The following is a 24,274-nucleotide window of genomic DNA, read 5'->3' as shown; positions in this document are numbered from 1 at the left end:
TCAGATGAAGGCCCTGAAAATTGTCAAAGACTCCAGCCACCCCAGTCATAGACTGTTCTCTCTACTACCGCATGGCAAGCGGTACCGGAGCGCCAAGTCTAGGACCAAAAGGCTTCTCAACAGTTTTTACCCCCAAGCCATAATACTCCTGAACAGGTAATGAAATTGCTACCCGGACTATTTGCATTGTGTGCCCCCCCCAACCCCTCTTTTACGCTGCTGCTACTCTCTGTATATCATATATGCATAGTCACTTTAACTATATATTCATGTACATACTACCTCAATTAGCCCGACCAACCGGTGCCCCCGCACATTGGCTAACCGGGCTATCTGCATTGTGTCCCGCCACCCACCACCCGCCAACCCATCTTTTACGCTACTGCTACTCTCTGTTCATTATATATGCATAGTCACTTTAACCATATCTACATGTGCATACTACCTCAATCAGCCCGACTAACCTGTGCCTGTATATAGCCTCGCTACTGTTACAGCCTTGCTACTGTACAGTTGAAGTCGGAAGTTTACATACACTTAGGTTGGAGTCATTGAAACTTGTTTTTCAACCACTCCACAAATTTCTTATTAACAAACTATAGTTTTGGCAAGTCGGTTAGGACATCTACTTTGAGCATGACACAGGTCATTTTTCCAACAATTGTTTACAGACAGATTATTTAAGTTAAATAATCTGTCTGTAAAAAATTGTTGGAAAAATTACCTGTATCACAATTCCAGTGAGTCAGAAGTTTACATACACTAAGTTGACCGTGCCTTAAAACAGCTTGGAAAATTCCAGAAAATTATGTCATGGCTTTAGAAGCTTCTGATAGGCTAATTGACATCATTTGAGTCAATTGGAGGTGTACCTGTGGATGTATTTCAAGGCCTACCTTCAAACTCAGTGCCTCTTTGCTTGACATCACGGGAAAATCAAAAGAAATCAGCCAAGACAATAGAAAAAAAATTGTAGACCTCCACAAGTCTGGTTCATCCTTGGGAGCAATTTCCAAACACCTGAAGGTACCACATGCATCTGTACAAACAATAGTATGCAAGTACAAATACCATGGGACCACGCAGCCATCATACCGCTCAGGAAGGAGACGCGTTCTGTCTCCTAGAGATGAACATACTTTGGTGCGAAAAGTGCGAATCAATCCCAGAACAACAGCACAGTAAAACGACCTTGTGAAGATGCTGGAGGAAACCGGTGCAAAAGTATCTATATCCACAAAAAAACGAGTCCTATATCGACATAACCTGAAAGGCCGCTCAGCAAGGAAGAAGCCACTGCTCCAAAACCGCCATAAAAAAAAGCCAGACTACAGTTTGCATCTGTACACGGGGACAAAAATTGTACTTTTTGGAGAAATGTCCTCTGGTCTGATGAAACAAAAATAGAACTGTTTGGCCATAATTACCATCGTTACGTTTGGAGGAAAAAGGGGGAGGCTTGCAAGCCGAAGAACACCATCCCAACCGTGAAACATGATGGTGGCAGCATCATGTTGTGGGATTGCTTTGCTGCAGGAGGGACTGGTGCACTTCACAAAATAGATGGCATCATGAGGTAGGAAAATTATATGGACATATTGAAGCAACATCTCAAGACATCAGTCAGGAAGTTAAAGCTTGGACGCAAATGGGTCTTCCAAATGGACAATGACCCCAAGCATACTTCCAAAGATGTGACAAAATGGCTTAAGGACAACAAAGTGAAGGTATTGGAGTGGCCATCACAAAGCCCTGACCTCAATCCTATAGAATATTTGTGGGCAGAACTGAAAAAGCGTGTGCTAGCAAGGAGGCCTACAAACCTGACTCAGTTACACCAGCTCTGTCAAGAGGAATGTGCCAAAATTCACCCAACTTGTTATGGGAAGCTTGTGGAAGGCTACCTGAAATGTTTGACCCAAGTTAAACAATTTAAAGGCAATGCTACCAAATACTAATTGAGTGTATGTAAACTTCTGACCCACTGGGAATGTGATAAAAGAAATAAAGCTGAAATAAATAATTCTCTCTATTATTATTCTGACATTTAACAATCTTAAAATAAAGTGGTGATCCTAACTGACCTAAGACAGGGAATTTTCACTAGGATTAAATGTCAGGAATTGTGGAAAAACTGAGTTTAAATGTATTTGGCTAAGGTGTATGTAAACTTCCCACTTCAACTGTATGTAGCCTCGCTACTGTTATTTTTCACTGTCTTTTTATTGTTGTTTTTATTTATTTACTTACCTATTGTTCACCTAATACCTTTTTATTTATTTATTTTTACTTAGAAATGACACTGCTGGTTAGAGCCTATAGGTAAGCATTTCACTGTAAGGTCTACACCTGTTGTATTCAGCGCACGTGACAAATAAACTTTGATTCGATCTGAGAAGAGGTACTGATTTTCAATCTCTAGACTGGGTTAAATGGGTTAAGAGAGGGAAAAGGAGACCAGGAGACCAATAGTGTGTGTGTGAGTGTGTGTGTGTGTGTGTGTGTGTGTGTGTGTGTGTGTGTGTGTGTGTGTGTGTGTGTGTGTGTGTGTGTGTGTGTGTGTGCCTGAGATATGAGACTATTTAAATGTCAACAATGATGTCATATCCACTTATGGCTATAGGCCAGTATGCTATAGGCTAACACTGCTCACAGCTTCTCTATACAGTAATGTACATGTATTTAACAGAAGACTGGACGACCTAGACCTGACATTGCATGAGAACTGTCTGCTACAGTATGTGCGGTGGTCAACATAGTACTGCTGGCTCTGATCCTTATCCAATATTCTAGAGTGGATACCCAGTATTGACGTAAGATAATATTTCTCTCTCAGACTTATGCACCATTCTGAATGACCTTTGGCTGTTTTAATGTTCATTTTCTATCAGCCCAGAGGCTTTTCTGTCATACAATTACAAGCTGACACACACACACACACACGCACGCACGCACGCACGCACAACTCCCAATTCGTTCTGGTAATAGTGTGCAGTAATCCTTTCCTTGAACCAGAGGGAAGTTTGAGAAGTTTTTAGTGTTCTGCAGTGTTTGATAAGGGAGAAAACACAGTACAAGCTCTATTCAGCCTGCTATCTCTGAAGCCTTACAGATTCCACGATAGATTGAGCCGACATATGCAGTGAATGCAGTCTCAGCTAACGTGGGAACAACCTTTAAAAGCTGCAATGCCTATAACCTGGTATCGGATTGAATCCTGGACTGTCTTGAACGGAGGGAGGAAGGAAGCTTAACTGTAGCTTAACTGAGACATTCAGGTGAGAGTGAGACATTCTTGACACATTCAGGTGAGAGTGAGACATTCTTGACACATTCAGGTGAGAGTGAGACATTCTTGACACATTCAGGTGAGAGCAATACATTCTTGACACATTCAGGTGAGAGTGAGACATTCTTGACACATTCAGGTGAGAGAAGGACATTCTTGAGACATTCAGGTGAGAGTGAGACATTCTTGACACATTCAGGTGAGAGTGAGACATTCTTGACACATTCGGTGAGAGTGAGACATTCTTGACACATTCAGGTGAGAGCAATACATTCTTGACACATTCAGGTGAGAGTGAGACATTCTTGACACATTCAGGTGAGAGTGAGACATTCTTGACACATTCAGGTGAGAGTGAGACATTATTGACACATTCAGGTGAGAGTGAGACATTCTTGAGACATTCAGGTGAGAGTGAGACATTCTTGACACATTCAGGTGAGAGTGAGACATTCTTGACACATTCAGGTGAGAGTGAGACATTCTTGACACATTCAGGTGAGAGAAAGACATTCTTGAGACATTCAGGTGAGAGTGAGACATTCTTGACACATTCAGGTGAGAGTGAGACATTCTTGAGACATTCAGGTGAGAGCAATACATTCTTGAGACTTTCAGGTGAGAGCGAGACATTCTTGACACATTCAGGTGAGAGTGAGACATTCTTGACACATGCAGGTGAGAGCAATACATTCTTGAGACATTCAGGTGAGAGTGAGACATTCTTGACACATTCAGGTGAGAGTGAGACATTCTTGACACATCCAGGTGAGAGCAATACATTCTTGACACATTCAGGTGAGAGAAAGACATTCTTGAGACATTCAGGTGAGAGCAATACATTCTTGAGACATTCAGGTGAGAGTGAGACATTCTTGACACATTCAGGTGAAAGCAATACATTCTTGACACATTCAGGTGAGAGCAATACATTCTTGAGACATTCAGGTGAGAGAAAGACATTCTTGACACATTCAGGTGAAAGCAATACATTCTTGACACATTCAGGTGAGAGCAATACATTCTTGACACATTCAGGTGAGAGCAATACATTCTTGACACATTCAGGTGAGAGAAAGACATTCTTGAGACATTCAGGTGAGAGCAATACATTCTTGACACATTCAGGTGAGAGAAAGACATTCTTGACACATTCAGGTGAGAGCAATACATTCTTGACACATTCAGGTGAGAGCAATACATTCTTGACACATTCAGGTGAGAGAAAGACATTCTTGACACATTCAGGTGAGAGCAATACATTCTTGACACATTCAGGTGAGAGCAATACATTCTTGACACATTTAGGTGAGAGAAAGACATTCTTGAGACATTCAGGTGAGAGTGAGACATTCTTGACACATTCAGGTGAGAGTGAGACATTCTTGACACATTCAGGTGAGAGTGAGACATTCTTGACACATTCAGGTGAGAGCAATACATTCTTGACACATTCAGGTGAGAGTGAGACATTCTTGACACATTCAGGTGAGAGAAAGACATTCTTGAGACATTCAGGTGAGAGTGAGACATTCTTGACACATTCAGGTGAGAGTGAGACATTCTTGACACATTCGGTGAGAGTGAGACATTCTTGACACATTCAGGTGAGAGCAATACATTCTTGACACATTCAGGTGAGAGTGAGACATTCTTGACACATTCAGGTGAGAGTGAGACATTCTTGACACATTCAGGTGAGAGTGAGACATTATTGACACATTCAGGTGAGAGTGAGACATTCTTGAGACATTCAGGTGAGAGTGAGACATTCTTGACACATTCAGGTGAGAGTGAGACATTCTTGACACATTCAGGTGAGAGTGAGACATTCTTGACACATTCAGGTGAGAGAAAGACATTCTTGAGACATTCAGGTGAGAGTGAGACATTCTTGACACATTCAGGTGAGAGTGAGACATTCTTGAGACATTCAGGTGAGAGCAATACATTCTTGAGACTCAGGTGAGAGCGAGACATTCTTGACACATTCAGGTGAGAGTGAGACATTCTTGACACATGCAGGTGAGAGCAATACATTCTTGAGACATTCAGGTGAGAGTGAGACATTCTTGACACATTCAGGTGAGAGTGAGACATTCTTGACACATCCAGGTGAGAGCAATACATTCTTGACACATTCAGGTGAGAGAAAGACATTCTTGAGACATTCAGGTGAGAGCAATACATTCTTGAGACATTCAGGTGAGAGTGAGACATTCTTGACACATTCAGGTGAAAGCAATACATTCTTGACACATTCAGGTGAGAGCAATACATTCTTGAGACATTCAGGTGAGAGAAAGACATTCTTGACACATTCAGGTGAAAGCAATACATTCTTGACACATTCAGGTGAGAGCAATACATTCTTGACACATTCAGGTGAGAGCAATACATTCTTGACACATTCAGGTGAGAGAAAGACATTCTTGAGACATTCAGGTGAGAGCAATACATTCTTGACACATTCAGGTGAGAGAAAGACATTCTTGACACATTCAGGTGAGAGCAATACATTCTTGACACATTCAGGTGAGAGCAATACATTCTTGACACATTCAGGTGAGAGAAAGACATTCTTGACACATTCAGGTGAGAGCAATACATTCTTGACACATTCAGGTGAGAGCAATACATTCTTGACACATTTAGGTGAGAGAAAGACATTCTTGAGACATTCAGGTGAGAGTGAGACATTCTTGACACATTCAGGTGAGAGTGAGACATTCTTGACACATTCAGGTGAGAGTGAGACATTCTTGACACATTCAGGTGAGAGCAATACATTCTTCACACATTCAGGTGAGAGTGAGACATTCTTGACACATTCAGGTGAGAGAAAGACATTCTTGAGACATTCAGGTGAGAGTGAGACATTCTTGACACATTCAGGTGAGAGTGAGACATTCTTGACACATTCAGGTGAGAGTGAGACATTCTTGACACATTCAGGTGAGAGCAATACATTCTTGACACATTCAGGTGAGAGTGAGACATTCTTGACACATTCAGGTGAGAGTGAGACATTCTTGACACATTCAGGTGAGAGTGAGACATTATTGACACATTCAGGTGAGAGTGAGACATTCTTGAGACATTCAGGTGAGAGTGAGACATTCTTGACACATTCAGGTGAGAGTGAGACATTCTTGACACATTCAGGTGAGAGTGAGACATTCTTGACACATTCAGGTGAGAGAAAGACATTCTTGAGACATTCAGGTGAGAGTGAGACATTCTTGACACATTCAGGTGAGAGTGAGACATTCTTGAGACATTCAGGTGAGAGCAATACATTCTTGAGACTTTCAGGTGAGAGCGAGACATTCTTGACACATTCAGGTGAGAGTGAGACATTCTTGACACATGCAGGTGAGAGCAATACATTCTTGAGACATTCAGGTGAGAGCAATACATTCTTGAGACTTTCAGGTGAGAGCAATACATTCTTGAGACATTCAGGTGAGAGTGAGACATTCTTGACACATTCAGGTGAAAGCAATACATTCTTGACACATTCAGGTGAGAGAAAGACATTCTTGACACATTCAGGTGAAAGCAATACATTCTTGACACATTCAGGTGAGAGCAATACATTCTTGAGACATTCAGGTGAGAGAAAGACATTCTTGACACATTCAGGTGAAAGCAATACATTCTTGACACATTCAGGTGAGAGCAATACATTCTTGACACATTCAGGTGAGAGCAATACATTCTTGAGACATTCAGGTGAAAGCAATACATTCTTGACACATTCAGGTGAGAGAAAGACATTCTTGAGACATTCAGGTGAAAGCAATACATTCTTGACACATTCAGGTGAGAGAAAGACATTCTTGACACATTCAGGTGAAAGCAATACATTCTTGACACATTCAGGTGAGAGAAAGACATTCTTGAGACATTCAGGTGAGAGTGAGACATTCTTGACACATTCAGGTGAGAGCAATACATTCTTGACACATTCAGGTGAGAGAAAGACATTCTTGACACATTCAGGTGAAAGCAATACATTCTTGACACATTCAGGTGAGAGAAAGACATTCTTGAGACATTCAGGTGAGAGTGAGACATTCTTGACACATTCAGGTGAGAGTGAGACATTCTTGACACATTCAGGTGAGAGCAATACATTCTTGAGACATTCAGGTGAGAGTGAGACATTCTTGACACATTCAGGTGAGAGTGAGACATTCTTGAGACATTCAGGTGAGAGTGAGACATTCTTGAGACATTCACAAGGACGTCAAACCCTTGCGTGTGTCGTCACATGGACTGAGTAGAACTTTCCCACTCTCAGCAAGGTCCTGTCTGATCTCTATCTCTCTTTTTCTCTATCTCTTCCTCCTGCTGACTGCTCACCTCTGCTCCTCAATAGATAGATAGATGGGAGCCTCCTGGGCAGCCGTCCAAAGCCTAGATAGAGCCTGGCAGGCTGGGCCATCCTGGCTGCAACACACAGAGAGGTGGCAGACAAAACTAACTGGCTGCTCCATTAAACAACACAGCTGGTCTCTCCAATAGGCTTCTGCCACAATACTTGGTAAATGCCAGCGTTTCTTGGGATCACTTATTGAGTTCGCTGTTCCCCTCAAGGTATGACAGAGGGTGACGTTGATTACATTCCCGAAAATAGACTTGCCAGAAACGAACAGAATTGTAACAGTGTTCTTTTAACAGATGTGGGAAACGGGACACGGCTTTATAGCAGTAAAGTGGTGCCTCTGAGAATAACCTTAGAGACAGCTAGGAGCTCACAGTAAGAGAGATTTATTTCATTTCTCACTCCGACCAGCCTTGTACCCAGCAGAAGGCCAAAGCTGATTGAATCCTCGTTTCCCTGAACAACCAAATGAACAACAACAACTTCCGGCCCAAAATCTAGTTAGTTAGATTTGTTAGAAAGCTTTATTGTCCATTAGGTTTCCGCAGAACGGAAAATAGTCTTTGGCACTCTTGGCATTAAAATGATAAAAACAGACATAAAAAATGTTCCTTTGTGAATTGTTCTCCTGTGAAAGAAGAATAGGCCTACATCTCCCTTGATATCTGTGAGCTTTTCTAGGTTGTATCTCTACTTTACAGATGGTTGTGTGTTAATGCTACGTGTTAGAACATCTTGTCTGTTTGTTGGAGGCATCAAGGGAGATTTTCTTCTTGTGTGCCGAATTCATGGAATGAAATACATATTTTTGCAATACTGTAATCTGCCTGGGAGTGGTATATCATTTTCCCGTGTCTTAACTCCAGTCCTCGGGGACCTGATTGGTGTCACAACTTTTCCCCAGCTAACACACCTGCCTCCAATAATCAACTAATCGTGATTTTCAGTTTAGAATGCAATTAGTTTAATGAGCTGTGTTTGCTAAAGATGAGGTAAAAGAGTAAAACCTCTCCAGCCCCCGAGGACTGGAGTTGCCTGTTCCTGATCTAACCTAACCCCCTTCCTGCTTTTTACCACATGATGCCTCCCAACTAGAGCTAAGAGTTTTATTCTGGACTAGGATTGTGGTCAGGAAAAACTCCCGCTTTCTACTTTCAACCCTCTATTTCCATTTTACCTGACTTGCCTAGTTAAATAAAAGGTTAAATAAAAAAAAATCTAAAAAAAGATTTGGTACCTGGTGACTTGACCAGGAAAAACTCCTGGTCTTATCATGGCCTATAGTCACAATGTAAGACCAAAAGATGGAGTACATCCAGACAGCTTGCCAATGACACCCAATGTTCGTTCATTATAGACCGTGCTGGCAGCGAACAAGGCCCCTCCATCATTTAGTGTGTAGTCGTACATTGATGCGTGGTTGTGCGCATGTCCATTTCCCTCCATCTCCTGTTCACTGTAATGCGACTCTCCACTCAATGCTTGATTAAACTAATCAATCTGCCTGGGTCACGACTCCTCACTTCAGGCTGGTCTCATGATTACTCAGGGCCTGTCACTCAAGTCAAGGCTGGAAATAGACTTCACTTTCATGCATCCTTCATGTCAATAGTAGAAATCTATCAGGTAGGTTTGTTTACAGTATTATGACCTAGATAGCAGAAAGTAGAGGCTGCAGTTACATGCAATGATGATGCATCATTGAGAAAGGCCCTAGACATGGATGCTTCAGTAACAGTGGAGGTTTGTGTCTGGGTTACTGACACTATTGTGTCTCCTGGGAATGGTGAATGACCAGCAGTGGATTGTCAGGGAATGTCAGTCTAACCTGTTAGCGGTCCACTGAATTTCCACCATCTTGAAATTGATGTGTCCTGGGCTGAAAACCAACCCTATATTATAGGCATCAATTGACAGGGAGAAATGGAATAGTTGAATTATTGATCAGTCACCCCAGATCTAAAAGCACTTGATTTGAAGCACCTGCAGTGATGCAGTCAACATTGAAAAGTCGGTGGTTATGGCTACAACGATATCCCTTTTTCCACATTAGGGGATTGAGTCACTGGTCCATAGTCCCAGCCTGTGATGAATGGGTTCTAACTAAGCAGCCCCCTGTTAGCCTAGCCTCCTAGTGTGACATGCTAACTGTTCACCATCTTAGTAATGAGTCTTTGGTGTGAATTACGGCCTGTTCCCATCAACACCTTGTCTCTGTGTGGCAGCCTAGGGACAGGTGACACTGGGCCGCCAACACCTTGGAAATGATTCCTCAAACTAGTTATTACACACAGCAAGATGTTCTACTGCTGACTCTCCACTTCCTGGTGTGATGTAGGACCAAGACTATTCCTGTGTTTTCTGTAGCATAGTTTAATTATGTAATGCCTGTAAAATGCATGTGGGGGTTTTGTGTTTTTTTTATGTCACAGACATTTTACGTGTGTGTGTGTGTGGGGGGGGGTAACTACCAGTGTGTGTGTTTTCATGGGATCACATACTTTTGGTCTGTGCGGCTTTCAAAATGTCATGCGATTGAGTGGATGTGTTCATTACTGAAATCCGTGAACATATAGACTTGTATTTTACTGTATTTATTCTATATTATTGCTGTCATATTCAATATTTTAACATGATTAAACCCTAAACGTTATGCCCACACATGTTAGGCGGGTTGTCTTTAGAATGGACGCAGATATCCTGGGTCATATTGGCTATTGAGCAAGGAAGCTGTGGTAGCTGTCACTCACCATATAGGGGTTTTGGACTGGTGCCAAGGTGCCATGATATCCTGTGCCTGGCCTGTCTGACCCAGACCAGGGTGATGCAGTACAGTGAGCAGAGGCCAGGAAAATAGACACCATGTACCCAGCCTCTGTCACTCACTGTCAGGGGTAGTGTAATTACAGAATCCTTTAGATCACAGATAACGTAACGATATACACACAATCAATCTACTGGTGCATGAGTTCCATAGAGGACACCTGAATTTGACAGTAGGCTTGTGGAAACAGCAAAGTGTGAGTCTATGGGCCAAGCACCATACTGGAAATGTGACATCATAGAAGAACAACCGTCTCCTTAGCCCAGGTTTACTGTGTATCTATAGAGTGGAGGGAAAACTAGAAATGAAATTACTAAATGAAATTCATTATTACATAAAATTAATCACATATAGGCTTATAAAAGAAAGAGCTTAAAGCACTTTGCACAGCTAATGTAATTAAATCAAACTATTTTGGCAATTAAACGCCCACACATGCAAGGCAGCGAAAAACAAAGCAGGAAAAAGTCATGACAGAATGTTTTTGTGGGGTAAATAAGATAATGTAATCTCCAACGAGAGCCCTTGACTGTCACTTATTGGTGAAGGGCTTTTGTGGATTGCTTTGTGTTTTGACCTCAAAGTGATGTTTCTTTACGGTATTATGACCTAGATAGCAGGAAGTAGAGGCTGCTGTTACATATAATGATGATGCATCATTGAGAAAGGCCCTAGACATGGATGCTTCAGTAACAGTGGAGGTTTGTGTCTGGGTTACTGACACTCTTGTGTCTCCTGGGAATGGTGAATGACCAGCAGTGGATTGTCAGGGAATGTCAGTCTAACCTGTTAGCGGTCCACTGAATTTCCACCATCTTGAAACTGATGTGTCCTGGGCTGAAAACAAACTCATTGTGCTTCTTAGTTTGCTTGTTAGCATTCTCATGTAGCTTCTTTTCCCTCTAGTCATACGCAGGCTAAACCACAGGATTATGTTCATCCATCTTTTTTTCTTTAAGGGGTAATTTGTTGGAACGTTAATCACTTCTTTAATCTAATGACCAGTATATTACTCCACCATCCACCCCCTCAGGCCAAAGAGCACAGTATAGCAAGACAGAGAAAGGGAGAACTAATTTCTTCTTTTGGCAAAACCAGTAGGCCTGCAAAATGAAGGAAAGCAGCATTGCGAATGCAAGCCCTCATTCACAAGGCTGTACCCTTCCTCATCCTTCCCAGTAAACGTTGTGCCTCATGAAAACCGTAATCATCGTTCATCATCAATGTCATCCATCTTGATCTCTAAACAGAGCTCTGTGTTTGACCCATTAGCCAACGACAGACAGGCAGACTGACAGTCTGCGACTGTGGAATAGTTGGGCTCCTATGTACTGCCTGGGTTCCAGGGAGTGCACAATGCCAGGTTGTTGGATGAGCTAGGGCTGTTGGCAGCCGGTGCCCGCTGCTGCCTGAAACCCAAGTGGTTGGCGCGGCTGTGTTTACTGTTGTGGGTGGTGCTCTTTGGTTGAGCAGCCTCCAAGGCCTGGGTTCTCAGGGGAGAGTGGCTGTTTTTGTGAAAAAGGCTGCTGACTTCTCTTTTGTGATGTTTGGCACTGCCCGTTCTTAGTAGACTAATGTCGCCTTAATTATTGTCAGTCACAGTATTCCTCTTTCTGATTCTTTCTCTGTTCTCTGTTCTCTGTTGAGCTGGCTTTGGGCCGTGTTCATTTCTCAGACGACGGGCAGCCAGTGAGGCTGTAGTGTGTGTGTTTGGGTTTCCATGGCTCCACTCTACTGACCGACCAATGGCAGATTGATGTGCTTAAAGGCTGTAAGGCCCTCGGTGGCAGAGTACCGCTGAGCAACGCCGTGACTCCAACAGCTGTCTTCCAAAAACAAGCACAGGCCTCCTGTTGAGAGGAGCTGCCAAGGCAAAACACAGAAAAGCACTCGCTCAAAGGAAACGGCTGGAATTAGCTGAAACAGCAAGTAGCTGGATGCCTGACTATAAAATCCTGCAGTGGAGGAGGATTTGTGCTGTAACTTTGGTAGCAGAAAAGTCTCCCAACATCATTATGGAACTGTCCCTAAATGACTTTCTGAGGCTACATGGTACTTTGTCAAGAAGACACCGTACTTATCAGCAAACAAGTAGTTGACCTATCTTTCAGGGTTACAAAACAGGGAATGTGATGATATTGTCATTTAGTGACAGAGCAGTTTAGATCAAGTTAATACAGATTGATCGAACACATTATCGACCAGATAAATGGTTTGGGGATTTATCCTGAGCCAGGATCAACCTCACCTTCCCTCGCTCCAAGCTGCATGTCTGTGATTGACAGCTCCCCTCTGCCCCCAGCCCCGTGTGTTAAGACTGGGACTCTATTGCAGCAGGTGTCAGTGGTCAATGTCCATCCCCTTGGTTTAGTGAAGGCAGGAGAGCCAGTCTCTCCCTATAGACCCAAACTACTGTAAGCAGTCACAGAGAGTATGGTGGTCTACAGATCATAAATAACTATAGTTCCATACTGTGTGTGTGTTCCTTCACTCTCCCACTCCACTCTCCCACTCCAATCTACTTCTTGATGGAGAGAAGAGGAGTGAGCGGCTGCAGGCTGTGGCCTGGATGGAATGCCCTGGCTGGTCCGCTTGTGTGTGTGTGTGTGTGTGTGTGTGTGTGTGTGTGTGTGTGTGTGTGTGTGTGTGTGTGTGTGTGTGTGTGTGTGTGTGTGTGTGTGTGTGTGTGTGTGTGTGTGTGTGTGTGTGTGTGTGTGTGTGTGTGTGTGTGTGTCCATTGTGAGGAGCTAATACATAGTGACCTCCAGCTCCTCTCCCCTGGTCCTTTAGTCTCCCAAGAATCTCTGCGATTTACTGGAGCTTAGAGCCGGAATGACATGACATCAATGGAGGGACCTTGACCGTGACCCCCTTTTGCAAGGGCGTTTAAAGAGGCACACTGTGGGGGAGAGAGGTTATGGTCAGAGTTGTGTGTTTGAGGGAGGAAGGGAGGAAGGTTTTTCTATATGTTTTCTCTGTTATCTTGGTCATTGCTTTGGGGGATGTAGTTCCGGTCCTTCAGCTAACACTGTTGGAAACCTGTGGCCCAGAGACCAGGAGAGAAGATGGAGAAGGATACAGAGAACCCACACATGGCTTCTCTAGCTTGAACACTTATCATGGTTGGTTGGCTGGCCCTTTAAACACTGAGCAATCTTTGTGCCACTATTTGATGGTCATCGTTTATAAGGCTGATAGGACACCAGTTTTGCAGGCTGGTTGACTGAGGCCAGGCCAGGAAGACAGGAAGTTGTCATCCGCTTTGGAGAGGCATGTGATATGTTGAATAGAATTACATTGAATAGCTGAAAGTAACTCCTCGAACTTTTCTAACACAGGCTGCGCTTGAAAGTACATTTGGTGTAAGGTTGGGTTTATGTAGGCTACATTGACATCTGATTTGCCCAAAGGACACCATCATTTCAACATGAAGCTAGGTATACTATCATTGGGCCATGGTTGATTGGATCTTTAGAAGTAACAACCATTAACCCTATAAATAGGTGCTAAATTCATGACATCAATAATACACGTTAATACCATACCATTTTACCATCAGCATTGAAATAAGGTCAAATATAATATGCCAAGTCAAATATGAAATTCAACATCATTTCATCCACCCTAGCGCAGCAGTGTGTGTGGGTATGTGCTATGCTTGGCATCGAATGTGAGATGAGACTCCTCAAACACACCATGAGGGTGCTGCTCTAACAGACCAAACCACCCGTGTACACACACACCCCACCCTAGCCTGCAGCGGTCACAGATGTGTGCATCATGCTGCGATGTTGTTCACCTCATATCTCATGCTGGTAAAGGTGTTAAGTACAGTAGGAGTGAGGGCATTGAGAGCAATAGTAATGGTGTCTTTTTGTAGGCACTAACAGAGACTAACTCAACCATAGCTTGATGGCCAAAGCCTACGGGGAAATGAATGGGGGTTTTGAAGGGGTTTTGGATAAACTCCCAAAATAAGGTCTGTGGTAAACACAGGCTTAAGAGATCTTATACGTTTTGTTCTATGACATAATCAGCTAAAGTCAACTTTTGTGAATTTTGAAGCATTTATGTAATCAAAACAATCACAAAGCACATAAAGGCTTCATAGTTCATTAAGGTCATGTTAAATGACTGATATTATCTCGTAGGACAAAACGTGTGGCTCACTTGGTAGAGCATTGCACTTGCAGCGCCAGGGATGTAGGTTGGATTCCCGTGGGGGATCAGTATGAAACTGTATGCAGTGACTACTGTACGTCACGCTGGATAAGAGCATCTGCTAAAATGACTAAATCTCCTAAACCTGTTTTAACCTCAGACCTTATTTTCAGGGTTTATCCCAAAACCCCATTCTTTCCCTTTTAATTTCCGACATAGGAATGGCTGAACAAACTAGAGGTAGAAAATGCTAACACATTTCAGTTTTTTAGGACTACAAGCTGGCGAGCTCTATTGCTGACCTCGATATGTAGTTGGCTCTCTGGATGACTGCCCTGAGAAGGGAAGGGTTAATGGTGCTCTTTGTACTGGCTTGGAAACTATCTTATAACCAAAGCTGGCTGACACTTCTGAATGGGGTAATAATGGTGCATTACCTTTACGACAGCTATAGGCTGTGATTGATTGCCTTATGAATATTCATGATCGCCGAGAGACTTGGCAACTCTGCTTCTAGCTCCTAAGCAACTTTGCAGTATTTCGTTTTTTTGTGTTATTTCTTAGATTATTAGCCCAGAACGTTTTTTGCGTTCATATTTATATATTTCTTAATTCCATTCTTTTACTCTTAGATTTGTGTATTGTTGTGTATTGTTAGATACTGCTGCACTGTTGGAGCTAGGAAGACAAGCATTTCTAGAAAAAGACAGGTGCAAGGGGAAAAACGCTGATAGGCTTGATGAACAAAACGAACTGGCAACAGACAAACAGAGAACACAGGTATAAATACACTGGGGATAATGGGGAAGATGGGCGACATCTGGAGGGGGGTGGAGACAAGCACAAAGACAGGTGAAACAGATCAGGGTGTGACAATTTCGCTACATCCGCAATAACATCACAGACACGCTTGTGTGTGTGTCTGTGACCTTCCTGTCTTCCCCACTTACCCTGTCATTAACAAAGTGACTCCCAGCACCCAGTGAGTCCCAGCGTTACTTCTCTCTACAGGTCTGTCACCTAATACTCAGCATTAATACGTACACAATACATACTGTAGGTTATGTCAAAAGTAATGAGTGTTGGCTCATGTGAAGAGACTCTGAGTCGGAACAGAGTTTAGTGCGGTTGTCATTTTCTCTCAGCCTCAGCTAATTGTCTCCTATCGTTTCTTCTCTCTCTCTCTCTCTCTCATTCTCTCTCCCTCCATCCCTCTATCTTTCTCTGTAGGAGCTACCTTGTGAAGGCTGGGTGAACGGGACGAGCTACACAGATGGGAGAGACAGGAGAAGAGACAGGGGCAGATGGTAGCATGGTGTCTATCGCTGACTACTACGCAGGAAAGAATGTGCTGATCACTGGCGCCACGGGCTTCATGGGCAAGGTGCTGGTGGAGAAACTGCTGCGGTCCTGTCCAGAGGTCCAAACCCTCTACCTCCTGGTCAGGCCCAAGGCTGGACAGTCCATGCAGGAACGGGTCAGCGACATGATGAAGTGCAAGGTGAGGGGCACTACTCGATGGTTTAGTACACTATTAGGCTGTAGTACACTAGGCTGTAGTACACTATACCAGGGGGTGAATCTAGTCTAAAGTTCCTTCTCATGATGTCATCCTATTGATCTGCACTGATCTGAAGTGAAGGCAAACTGTATAATTCATCTGTTTCCTGTTGGCTTTGTGCAACATGCAGGTTGATTGGCTTAGGTGTTTTGTATTCTGCTGCTTTGTGTTTATTGAAACATTGCTTGATGTTGTGAGTGAGACTGGGAGAGTATTGACGTATTCACAAATGCATGCTGAAGCATCGTGGCTCTGTTTTACTCTCTGCTGCTGCTACTGATGTTGTTATTGCACTCTAACTGAAACCCCCCCCCCACACACACACACACACAGATAATTAACTCTGTCAACAATGGAGGCACCAGTTAATGGGGTCTTAATTAACTCTCCAATGAGAGCGAGAGAGCGCGAGAGAGAGAGAGAGAGAGAGAGAGAGAGAGAGAGACTCTCTACCTGATGTGATTTTTGAATTCAAACGCTCAGAATGTGTCTTCACACACCAGAGAAAGGATAACAACTTGGTGTTCATCAAACACAGTAGTCTGTTTGTGCATTTGACAACACTAGCCAGCCAAACAAGACAGTGAGGAAGGAGAGGATGAAGAAACAGACTGGCTGCCATATCGAGCCTTATCAAACCAGACCATTCAAAGGAATGTGTTTAACTACGGCTGTATAAAGCATTTCCATCCAATTGTTATTCATGTCACTGTTGCAGTCTGCATAGTCTCTCGTGACAGTCTTAACAACAGAGCACACTGGAGATTCTGGGTGCCGAGACTACAGTCTCTGTATTATCCGTCTTAGACAGAGGTTTTTCTTTACAAACGAGGATTCTATAGGATGAATGCTCTCGGCCCGTTCCAGCAGCCTTTCATGCTGTATGCCCTTATAGATATTGAATGTCACTCAGAACACTTGTTGCTAGGTAACAGCCAAACCGAGCGTCTCTGTGGGCCTCGTTAAAAGCATGTTATCAGGCGCTGTGACCTGGAAAAGGACATCCAGATAGACATCTGATTGATTTGACTCTCTTCTGATATGCCTTGACCATTAAAGAATAGGCCTAGAAATGAGCTGTTGTCTGGTTAGTTGAGTTCTGTGAATTGCAGGACATTGGATGTACTGTAAAGTGTGATAGATATGCATAAGGGGTAAGGGTGCCTTAGTTGGGGCTTTTTTGCATGTCTTCTCCCACTAATAGGCTGCTCTTCTCTTATATTCTAGACATAGAATAACCTTATTTAGAGGTGAAACAGAGCTTTAGCCCAGCGTGTTCTAGAGTCAGAGTGCAGATCTGTGTGGGAGAGGTGGGGGATGCTGGAATGCTAGAGGGGCAAGAAGGGGAATCTGCTGGAATTCTGCTGACTGGGCTTGGGTCTGAGTGGGTGATGACCTGGCCAATATGTTCTGAATGACAGTATTGAGAATTGGTCAGTGGAAGAGGACTGGTCTTTAGTTTGGTGGAATGTGGTTGGTGGAACCTAGATGGCTCCATGTAATCTGTGGAGGGATGCTGAGTGGTACACCTGTCTGTCTGTCTGTCTGTCTGTCTGTCTGTCTGTCTGTCTGTCTGTCTGTCTGTCTGTCTGTCTGTCTGTCTGTCTGTCTGTCTGTCTGTCTGTCTGTCTGTCTGTCTGTCTGTCTGTCTGTCTGGCCAGAACAGAACAGCTGCTCTGGTGTACTGCATCCCAGAACTGCCCACCTTCTGTTCTCCTGTTTAACACCATACCTCAGATATTACCACACCTCTCTTATCAAACCGTTTAGTGGATGTGGAAATAAATGTAACTGATTGTTGGCTCTCCGTTTTTGTACTCAGTTATCAGAGGGAAGGAGGAGGGCAGGGAGGGTGTTGAACCAGGCCTCTACTGAGTTTGTTCTTGTTTTGGTAAAGAACAGTCATCTCTCTCTTTGTCCTCCTCTTGTCTTGCTCTGAATGAAGGGTACATTGTGTGACTGACGGGGCAGCAGGGAAGCAAGGGCGTGGTGATATACTGTTTTTCTGCCCTTGAGCAAGGCAGTTAAGCCCCACAACAACTGTTCCCCGGGCGCTGATGACATGGATTAAAGCAGCCCCTCTCTGATTCAGAGGGGTTGGGTTAAATGTGGAAGACACATTTTGGTTGAATGCATTAAGTTGTGCAACTGACTAGGTATCCGCTTCCCCCTTCCACTCTGTGTGTGTGTGTGTGTGTGTGTGTGTGTGTGTGTGTGTGTGTGTGTGTGTGTGTGTGTGTGTGTGTGTGTGTGTGTGTGTGTGTGTGTGTGTGCGTGCGTGCGTGCGTGCGTGCGTGCGTGCGAGAAAAAGAGAGAGATTAATCACATTTGGCCTTTCATTTTGTCTCCCTGACCGACCCTGATCACTGTGGACTGTGTCGGCAGGGTGGAACCCACCTATAGCTGTGCGTACTCTCTGTCTATTTCTCTCGGTCTCTTTCTCTCTCTCTCTGTCTCTCTTGCGCTCTCTCTCTGTCTCTGCTCTCTCTCTCTCTCACTCTCTCTCTCTCTCTCTCTCTCTCTCTCTGTGTCTCTGTCTCTGTCTCTGTCTCTGTCTCTCTCTCGCTCTCTGTCTCTTTCTTTCTCTCTGTCTGTCTTTCTCTCGCTCTCTCTCTCTTTGTCTCTCTCGCTCTCTCTCTCTGTCTCTTTTCTCTCTCTCTCTCTCTCTCTGTCTCTGTCTCTCACCACACCTGACCACAGCCAGATGATTCCTATTTCTTAGAAAAAGCCTGTGGTTGTAGTGTAGGCTATGTGTTTTTCCTGTTTTAATCTCATCCCACAGTGCCAGCCAGGTCTGTCTGCTGGGACATGCCTGGAGCAATGTTCCGTCTAATTGTTTTCGGCACTGAGCAAATTTCAGTTCAGCTGAGAGCAAACTTGAACGTTGTGAAAATTCTGTGTAACTTCCAGCTCGTGTTTACTGTGAACACTGAGGCTGTACACGCTTTAAGTTAGTTTTAACAGTGGCCAAGTAGACTACTGTGGCTATGTGATCATAATGTAGGCCTAACAGAGTGGCCTACCATCAAAAACAATGGAGAAAATGCATCCCATAACATTTTAACATGGAAATAGCTGTTGTATCATTCAGCCTACAGTAGCAGCCAATGTGTGGTGTTCAATGTAGGCCTACATTCCAATAACCTTTTGATAAAAACATGCAGGGCTTGAAGTTAAACCAGGCTCCCGAGTGGCGCAGTGGTCTAAGATACTGCATCTCAGTACAAGAGGTGTCACTGCAGTACCTGGTATGAATCCAGGCTGCATCACATCCGGTCGTGATTGGGAGTCCAATAGGTCGGTGCACAATTGGCCCAGCGTTGTCCAGGGTAGGCGTCATTGTAAATACGAACTTGTTCTTAACTGTTTATCTACTTGTCCTTCAGACAAGGAGGTGACTGAAAATGTTGGTGTGTTATTTGATGCAAGAACCCATTTGACAAAATAAAATGCATTATTTTTCCAATACCATTATTACAGAGAATCAGACAAATGATGCTACCCTCTGCCTATTGGCTACTTAGCTTATTCAAGCCTGTCTTAAAATACAACATTGATGTTGCAGTGACCGTCACGAGTCATGAAGGCAGTCAAATTCCATGTGACCGTTTAGTCACGCTGATTAGGCTCTGATGCTGCTGCTGGTCATTAGTAGCCTACCAAACTTGCTAACTGCCTGGTACTCAGTACTCTATTGTCTCTCTAATCACTCTGACATCCATGCAAATGTGATCGAAAGTTTTATCAAACACTTCATGAGAGCCCATGAGCTCGTGTTGCGCAACATTTCTACAGGCTATGCAATTACGTGAGAAAGCAGAGTGATTAGAGGGACAATAGAGTCTTCTTCTGTCCCTTTCTATAGGCTAGGCCTACTTTATTTATGTCTCAACTTTCCTAATATTAAGCAAATATTAAGCACATCACTTGTGAATGATGCCCAGCATAAGAAACAATGCATTTTTTAAATTACATTTTTTAGAATCATAGTCGCACACCTCATGTAGCCTAGCCCATAGGCCTATATGTTTTGATGAGGTTTGTATCACAATTAAAGTGGCCAAATAACTTCTTCAAATGAAGCACATTAAACCTGCTGTACAACCGGTTAACTGCCATACGCGTATGCAGCGCGTGAGTTTCAAGTTTGGGGAAGTTCATTTTCTCCATAAAAATACACCTTTATCATAAAAGCATTACAGGCATTATCTCATTTGTGGCCACTTTTGATAATGGTGTTTTCCCGCTAATGGAACATTCTCGCTTATAGCCTACTGCCGTGTGCGCATTGCTGTGCTTATGAAGTGAAGAAATAGTCTAATAGTTTATCAACATTTTAAGCTAAACGTTCTGATCTGTTGCGTCAGTCTCATTGCGTAAAAAATGTTTTTTTTTATGCTAGTGGTTGTATTAATTTGTGATCTATCGCATCTGTCCCAGACTATGTTTGGAATATGTATTTCTCGCACAGAATAGAATAGGTCAACTTTTTTACTTTGGGGGATAGTAGATTGACGAACAGTGCTTTTGCTGGTCGTTAGGCCTACTCATCTTGTTAGCTGAAGAAAAGTAAATGTGGACAGTTCCAATATCTTCAATATGCACCTCGGAATTGGATAAGGATGAGCGCAGTTGCGTCCCGGATGTGTCTGTCTATAGGTATAAACTACCCATTTCTTTGTTAACCGCTCAAAATCGTTTGGAGAAAATATCCTTTGTATTTTATTCAGCTTTCGAAATTCTTAGCAAATCCTGTCTGCTAAATGAACTAGTGTAGCCCACAGCCATTTGGCATAGCCAGATCAGGACCTAACATAAGAACAACTCAGAGTATGCTATTCTGTTCTTCTGAAATAGACTACATTTTCTTCATATCATGTTTATTTAGACCTGTCTAAAATAAATAATGGATTTATTGTGAATGTGTAGGCTATATTACATTTAGTAGACCTTTTCAAATGTAGATGTTCCAAAGGTCTGCATCCGTGGCTTGTAGGCTATTTTTTCTGGTCAGGAAAAACTGGACGTGGAGGAAAGCTGGCCATTGATAATTTAATAATCCCTTGGTTCCTTTAAGGTACACCGGCCATTTACACATTTGAATCATTTCTATGATATGATGAAAAACTGTGTTGTAAAATTGAAGCAAGGCATGTTGACCAGGCAATGTAAAATCCACAAAGCTCACAAGCTTGGCACTCAGCCTATATTAAGATTTCCATATTAGGCAACTACTCCACCTAGATATTTAACACACTTTTACAGAAACCTACATGACAATTAGTATTTTAGGGCACTCTATAACTGAAATAGCCTTAAGCTTTCCTGCCTCACTGAATTCAATGTCTGTAATTGCATCCCCAGCTGGCTCTCTATATGCGGTTGCAATTGAGCTTGGGGACGAGGTTACACGTTGTCCAGTGGAAACAAAACCTCCATTTAGATTAAGGCTACAAGCACATCCATACGTCCATAATGTATCTAGAAATGTCTGCCTCTGTGGATTCCTTTGTTTCAGTGCTCTGTGGTAAACCAGTGGTGACAGTGGCTGGTACTATAATCATCTCTGGTATTGCATCCTTGAATTATTGGAGCCCCTGGGATGGATGGGCCGGCTGGTGTGGACCAAGTACCTCTGGGGAGCATCCAGGGTAACACGTATTGACTGGCTGTGTTTACAAGGCTAGTCTACACACTGCAGTGGTACCTGCTCGTGGATATCCACGGGTCCCCCATGGATACATTGTATTATCAATTTCCTCTTTTCCCTAACAGGGAGCTTGGTGTTTCTTATAGTCTTGTACCTGTCTCCCTGCATTGATAAATGCCAGCTCTCACTGTGGGTAATCACCTTTAACACAGGCTCGGCATGAATGTTGGCGGGTTATGGCTGTAAAACGGGTGTATGGCTAGCACTGCTGCTGCTGGTGTTATTGAACCAGGTCCAATGACTGCACCCTATGGTATGGTGTGTTGTTTACTGAGTGGAATTACATTTCAATACATAAAGGTATATTACAAGGCCCTGTAAAGCTCTGTTGAAATGGTGGATATAACAGTTCAAGAGCACTCACCCACACAGGGCTATACTGTTACACACAGGTCCCGCCCAGACACCCACCCAGAAACAGGGAGTTTGACAGAGAGAGGACTAGGCTGCTAGCTTGGCACGGTGCCAGTCATTTCATGCCGCTCCTCATCTGGGGCTGGTTGACATGTGGCACGAGAGGCAGAGAGGCAGCGAGGCTGGTGGCAGGCACTCCACACACCCACGAGAGAGAGAGAGAGAGAGAGAGAGAGAGAGAGAATGTTTAGCATATAATTAGGCCACACATTAACTTGGTTTGTGAAACAAATTAGCACATTGAACAGTGCCAGGAGAGCCCTCAGGGTAGGGCAGACATGCATTTAGCACATGCTCAGTGGTGGCCCTAATCCTAATGGGGACCACAGCAACCCACACTGGGGATAAAGAGTCTGCCAAGCGCCTTGCCCTTTCCACATCTAGATAGTTGTTTGTGTATTAGACAAGGCATTTAGCTGATCCAATGTGATGGTCATTCTGCATGATTGATGACCTTCTCTTTCTGTGTGACCGCATGTTGAGGTCAAAAAGTAGCGATGCTAGAACGGTGCCTTGGTGCACACCAAATCACAACGTCTCCAACTCTAACAGATGCCCTACATGAATGACCTGGAGGAGGCAGTAGACAGAGCCCTGAGTACATCTCTTCAGACCTGCACAGCCATTGGTCACCTACTGCTCTCCAGTCTTGGACTTGTGGTTGATGGATGGAGCTTTAACAGCGAGAGGAAAAGAGAGAGAGTGTAGCTGTGAAATATGAAAGTATGGTATGCTTGGGGGTCAGAGTTGACTTGTTCATGTGTAATGACTTAGCCCTTGGTATGTGTGTGTGTGGGTGTGCATTACGTGCATGCTATTGATCTGCCTGGGATGAGAAAGGTCAATTTTCATTTCCTGTAAAGGAGTCAGAGGTTCTGAGAAGCTCCAGGTTTTGATGTCAGAATCGATAAGAGCCTGTTCTCTATAACACAGAGGATATCGTGTTCATCAAGATTACCCAGCCCCACCGTGTTCCTCCCTTTGATAAACTGGGAATGGAAACCTTTTGTTGAAGTCTGTGTGTTTTCCTTGCCATGATGCAGTGTGTGTCTCTGTGCCCGTTGGAGCGTGGGGGTGCTTTCAGCTTGGTTTCCTCTGGAATCGATGGATTGACGACAGTAGCGCTCCGACCCGAGTTCCGGGATTCCGCTCGGCCGAACACCCCTCTGGACCAGGGCCGGCCGCCGGGGGCCACAAGCAACGCTCCTCAGAGGGGCCACAACCCTCTCCACATCCCTCTGTCACCTTCCCTAACCCCCAGGGGTTACAACCGTACGACCACTGAGGAGAAGATGCAGTTAGCCTGAGCATTAAGTTTGCTTGATCAGTAAAGCATGGCGTTCGGCCTGTCCCTGTCGGTGCTTTCCAGTGGCCATATGGATTCCTATCTCTCATTATAAAGTAGTCCTTAGTTCCATTTGGTTTGTTCTAGAGGGATAATGGAATTTTCCATGACTCGCCATGAGGTCACTGTCTCAGAAGTGGAATGCCATGCCATCGGTATGCCGACTGCCGAGCGCAAATTCTAATATTGCATTCTGTCACCGTAAAGCAAACTGTACTGTCCTGTTGGTATTGATCCTCTTGTATTGAGTTGAGCACAGCGTTAGATAACCTCCAGCTGGGACTGGATGATCAGCAATGCTCTGTCCTCTGCCTCTGTTTGCTTTTGTGACCTTGACCTGGTCTGCACCGCTGAAGAATCCTCCGGGTCTTTGAGGAGCCGTGGTATGCACGGGAACCGGATGACGTCCTAGAGAGCTCTCCCAGGGGAATCGTTCCTGGAAGTCCACTCCAATGTTTCCCCCCAAGAGCCAACCACAGAGAATATAAAGACTAAACAGAGATAATAAACTGACAGACACATAGAAATGGCTTAAAGCCATGATATATCTTTAAACAACTCCATTCTCTATGTTGTAGTG

General features: G+C 43.8%; 1 protein-coding gene across 2 annotated transcripts in view; it reads left to right on the top strand.

The window, feature by feature from the left end:
- Window positions 1-24,274, top strand: part of LOC106576356 (fatty acyl-CoA reductase 1) — a 115,262-nt gene that overhangs the window by 12,765 nt on the left and 78,223 nt on the right. The window contains exons 1-2 of one of the 2 annotated variants that reach the window (XM_045699966.1): window positions 3,205-3,278; window positions 15,895-16,165. In XM_045699966.1, the coding sequence (XP_045555922.1) occupies window positions 15,938-16,165 (228 nt within the window). In that variant the 5' untranslated portion in view covers window positions 3,205-3,278; window positions 15,895-15,937. Of the gene's footprint in view, window positions 1-3,204; window positions 3,279-15,894; window positions 16,166-24,274 lie in introns of those variants that run through there. The other variant, XM_045699967.1, reaches the window with a different exon arrangement.

The sequence above is a fragment of the Salmo salar genome, chromosome ssa17 (genome assembly GCF_905237065.1).
Source record: "Salmo salar chromosome ssa17, Ssal_v3.1, whole genome shotgun sequence".
NCBI classification, from domain to species: domain Eukaryota; kingdom Metazoa; phylum Chordata; class Actinopteri; order Salmoniformes; family Salmonidae; genus Salmo; species Salmo salar.
This window is presented reverse-complemented; position numbering and strand designations above follow the sequence as displayed.